Source organism: Penaeus chinensis, chromosome 40, assembly GCF_019202785.1.
Source record: "Penaeus chinensis breed Huanghai No. 1 chromosome 40, ASM1920278v2, whole genome shotgun sequence".
NCBI lineage: Eukaryota > Metazoa > Arthropoda > Malacostraca > Decapoda > Penaeidae > Penaeus > Penaeus chinensis.
The window spans coordinates 12,544,243-12,549,242 of NC_061858.1; the positions used below are offsets into that span (position 1 = coordinate 12,544,243).

General features: G+C 28.0%; 1 protein-coding gene across 6 annotated transcripts in view; it reads left to right on the plus strand.

The window, feature by feature from the left end:
- The window catches only part of LOC125047185 (high-affinity lysophosphatidic acid receptor-like), a 27,562-nt gene that overhangs the window by 4,490 nt on the left and 18,072 nt on the right, over positions 1–5,000 (plus strand). For 2 of the 6 annotated variants that reach the window (XM_047645312.1, XM_047645310.1), the window contains exon 2: positions 2,170–2,582. The exons of 1 other annotated variant lie outside the window; for it this stretch is intronic. In XM_047645312.1, the coding sequence (XP_047501268.1) occupies positions 2,385–2,582 (198 nt within the window). In that variant the 5' untranslated portion in view covers positions 2,170–2,384. Of the gene's footprint in view, positions 1–2,047; positions 2,583–5,000 lie in introns of all 6 variants that reach the window. 3 more of the 6 variants (XM_047645308.1, XM_047645313.1, XM_047645309.1) reach the window with 2 other exon arrangements.

Genomic DNA, 5,000 nt, shown 5'->3' on the forward strand with positions numbered 1-5,000 from the left:
CTCTCTCTCTCTCTCTCTCTCTCTCTCTCTCTCTCTCTCTCTCTCTCTCTCTCCCTCTCTCTTTCCTTCCCTCTCTTTCTCACCCCCCCTCCTATCTCTTTTTCCATTTGCCTTTATCTCCTTTTCGCTCTTTTCCTCTCCTCCAGGCTGAGGCGCGTGTTGTTAATGCGTCAGCTGCCACGTACGGTTTCGGAGAAGCATCGCCCGCCTTGATCCCCATTGTGCATGTGTAAATATATGTGAGGATACGTGTGTGTGCGTATCCCCCTGGATGTATGTGCTTGTGTGCTTGACTAGTAGTATTTTGCATGTTATTTGAATGGTACATTTATAGGCTTGTTTTTTTATATGAATAGTGTAAATTGATAGTCTAGAAGACGCATACTGTGTGTGTGTGTGTAGTAAGATAGATACATTGATGGGTAGATATATAGATGGAAAGATAGATGGAGAGATGGATGGATGGATAGATAGACAGGTAGACAGATAGATAGATAAATAGGTAGACAGATAGCTAAATAGAGAGAGAGACAGATACTTAGATAGATAGGTATATATATGAATATATATATATACATATTTATATATATATGTGTATATACATGAATATATATACATATACATATACATACACACACACGCACACACACATATATGTGTGTGTGTGTGTCTGTGTTTGTGTGTGTGTGTGTGTGTGTATGTGTTTGTGTGTTATATATATTCATGTGTGTATATATGTATGTGTATGTATATATATATATATATATGCATATATGTATATATAAATACATATATACATAATTATATAAGTGTATATATATATATGTGTATGTATATATATATATGCATATATGTATATATAAATACATATATACATAATTATATAAGTGTATATATACATATATACATATACGCATACATATGCATATATATATATATATATATATATATATATATATATATATGCACATATATATATATATATATATATATATGAATATATACATTTATATATATATATATATATATATATATATATCTATATATATATATATATATATATATATATATGCATATATATATGCATACATACATACATATATATATATATATATATATATGTATATACATATATGTGTGTGTGTGTGTTTGTATGTGTGTGCGTTTGCGTGTGTGTGTGTGTGTGTGTGTGTGTGTGTGTGTGTGTGTGTGTGTGTGTGTGTGTGTGTGTGTGTGTGTGTGTGTATGCATACGTGTGTCTGCCTTTGTGTAAATGCCCACAGGCATATCCACAAACAGGAAATATTTATATTTTTGACATCTCGTCCTATGACATCACCATAACTACTATTCATAGCAGTGCCACGTATGCAGACCAGTAATGTTGCATAATAGCACTATCAAAGACAGTGATAAACGCCTTTGCCCTTGATAGCTGCATTATGCATCATGACTGGTTTGCTTATAAAGTGGCACCGATACATAATTTGTTATGTCTGTGAAAAAACATCAAAGTTGCCGAGCGCTAATGGTGTGCTATGCGCTGCTGCATTGTTTCGGCGGTTTCCGTGTTTGGCGCACCTCGTGTTACGTCAGCTAATGTGCCTGACGTTACCTTTAGCGTTGGTACTTTTCCATATTCTTGCTTAGTCGATGTTATCCATCAAACCGCAACATTTCTTTGTCTAAATGGAAACATCGGTCGGTCTGCTTCAATGGACGTTTATGCCTCGTGCAGTTCTCAGGCATATGCTATTAAAACTTCTATGACCAAAGTGTTGTATATAGAACAGTCAGGAAATGTGTTTGACTGAAAAATGTAACTGCCGGGAAGGGGTGAGTTGGAGAGTGACTTATTTTGGCACCGCACCTTGGCAACTATGCACAGACGTGTCTCTCTGGCACTGGTTGAGTGTCGGTGTCCAATTTTGTATTTCTAAATCATTATTTTCATACAATACATTGTATTATTTTAAGCGTCTATGTACACCATTTACTTGGAGCGTAAATTTCAACAATAATTCATCCACCTTTTCATACGCCCAAGCAAAGAAATATTTGGTAAAAGATGGCTCTCTGATTATTGCGTGGTAACTGCAGGGGTCTGACGCGGGGTGCCTGCTTTTACCACTCCCCGCGCGCACGCTCATAAACGTTGTGCTGATACAGGTGAAGAGGTGAATTCTTGCGGATCCTCACAGTCTATAGGACCTTGTGATTGACAGTTTACCTCACACACGTGTCATCCTACGTGATCGAGTTACTCTGCGGGATCCGTGGTGCTATCAACATCCGCTAATATCTGTGCGGGAAAATATCTTCTCAATACATCGAGAATAGACCACAAAGAAAGGGGAAAAGAGATAAGCACCGGGACCAGCGAGATGCGCGTGTGGTCCCTCCTCTGTTTTTTCCTGACGGTGACGACTTCGACGGCCAACAATATCGCGTTATTTTGGAATCTCTACGATGCCGTCATCTCCGGAGGCCGGATTCTTCATGATGTCGCCGACGGTGTCGGAGCCGTCTCCAAGGCCATTAGGGCCATCGACAGCTTCCTAGACTCCACGGCCGAAGCGCAGGTTCGTATCACAGCCTCACTTTTGAGCTTTTGCATTTTGAGCTTACGTAACCATTGCTTTTTTTGTTTTATGATGTTATGAACGCTGCTTATCTTGCATACATATATTAGTGTTAGTATACTAGTATTACAAAAATAAACAAATAAAAAAGAGACTTACACCCGACAATCCAACAACACTTGGTTTGCACTGTGAAATCAGTGACGTATAACTACCGGAAATAATTATGAAAATTGCTGCAGGCTTGATGTAACGATGCAAAAACCCTGTTAGAGAGGGCACATCCATTAGGCTAATTCCCGCAATTTAGTCTGTATAGTATTTCTCTAAATATGGCATCAACAATAAAAATGGTAAAGATGAAAAGTAACATGATATGATTAATAATGAATATATGAATAGCCTAAACGATAAAACATATTATAATGATTACTTAAATCCTAATATAATATTGATGGTGGTAATGATTATAGTGATAATAAAGAAAATTACTTATATTATAATAATTTTCATCGTTATCATTATTATGATCATTATAATTATTGTTATTATAATCATTATCTTTATTATATTATTATCAATAATATTAATATTCTTATTTTTCTTATTATTATCATTATTATAATTATCATTATTATCATTATTATTATTATTATTATTATTATTATTATTATTATTATTATTATCATTATTATCATTATTATTATTGTCATCATTATTATCATGTATTATTATTATTGTCATCATTATTATCATGTATTATCATTATTGTTATTACTATTATATGTAATATCATTATATATGATATTATTATTATTATTATAACTATTATCCTTATTATTATTATCATTATCATTATTATTATTGTTATTATCATTACTATTATTATTGTTATGATTATTATCATTACTGATTGTTATTACTATTATTATTAGTAGTAGTAGTAGTAGTAGTATTGTTAACATTATTATTATAATTGTCATTATTATCCTTATTATTATTATTATCATTATTATCATTATCGTTATCACTATTACCATTAGTATTATTACCATTGTTATATGTTATCATTTTTATTATTATTATTATCATTATTGTTAACATTATTAATATTATTGTCATTATTATCATTATTATCATTATCATCATTGTTATTATTATCATTATCATCATTATCATAATTTTTGTTATCATTATTATTATCATGATCATTATTATTATCTTCATTAATAGTATTACTATCATCGTCATTATTTACTTTTTCATTACTATTATCATCTCCATTATTTTTACTATTACTACTAATACTATTATTATTATTATTATTAGTGTTATTATCATTATGATCATAATCGTCATTATTGTTATTATTATTATTAATAATCACTGCTATCATTATAATCCTTATCATTTATCATTATTATTATTATTTTATCATCATCATTATTCTTACCTTCATTATTATCATTACTGTTGTTAATATTATTATCATTATTGTTATAATTATTATTATTATTATTATTATTATTATTATTTTCATTATTATTATTACTATTTTTCTGAGTTATCATTAGTTTGTTATTACTGTTAATGCTATTATTATTATTGTTATCATTATCATCATCATTATCATTATTGTAATAAAATTGATGGTAATTTTTATTATTATTATTATTATCATTATTATTATTATTATCATTATTATTATTATTATCATTATTATTATTATTATTATTATTATTATTATTATTATTATTATTATTATTATTATTATTATTATTATTATCATTATTATTATTATTATCATTATTATTGTTGTTATTTTTATTATTATTATTATTATCATTATTATTATCGTTGTTGTTGTTGTTATTGTTTTATTTTTAGTTTTGCTATTAATATTACTCTTATTATTATTATGATTATTATTGTTATTATTATTACCATTATTATTAGTAGTATTACTATCATTATTATTATATTATCATTGTTATCATTATTATTTTTATTATCATTACTAGTAGCACTAGTAGCATAACAATTATTGTTATTTATTTTCATTATCAATATGGTTATTGTTATGATTATTATTATTGTTATTATCATTATCATTATTGTTATTTTTAGTATTACTATCATTATCATTCTTATCATTATTGCTATCATAGTTAATATTGTTGTTCTTGTTATTATTATTATTATTATTATTATCATTATCATTATCATTATTATTATAATTATTATAATCAATATAAACATTATTATCATTATCATTATAGTTAGTATCAAGATTGTTATCATTATGATTATCAATATCATTATAATAACAATAATAGCAATTATCATATTAGTAATAATAATTATCATTACTATTATTACTATTATTATTATTGTTATTATTATCGCTATTATTATTAT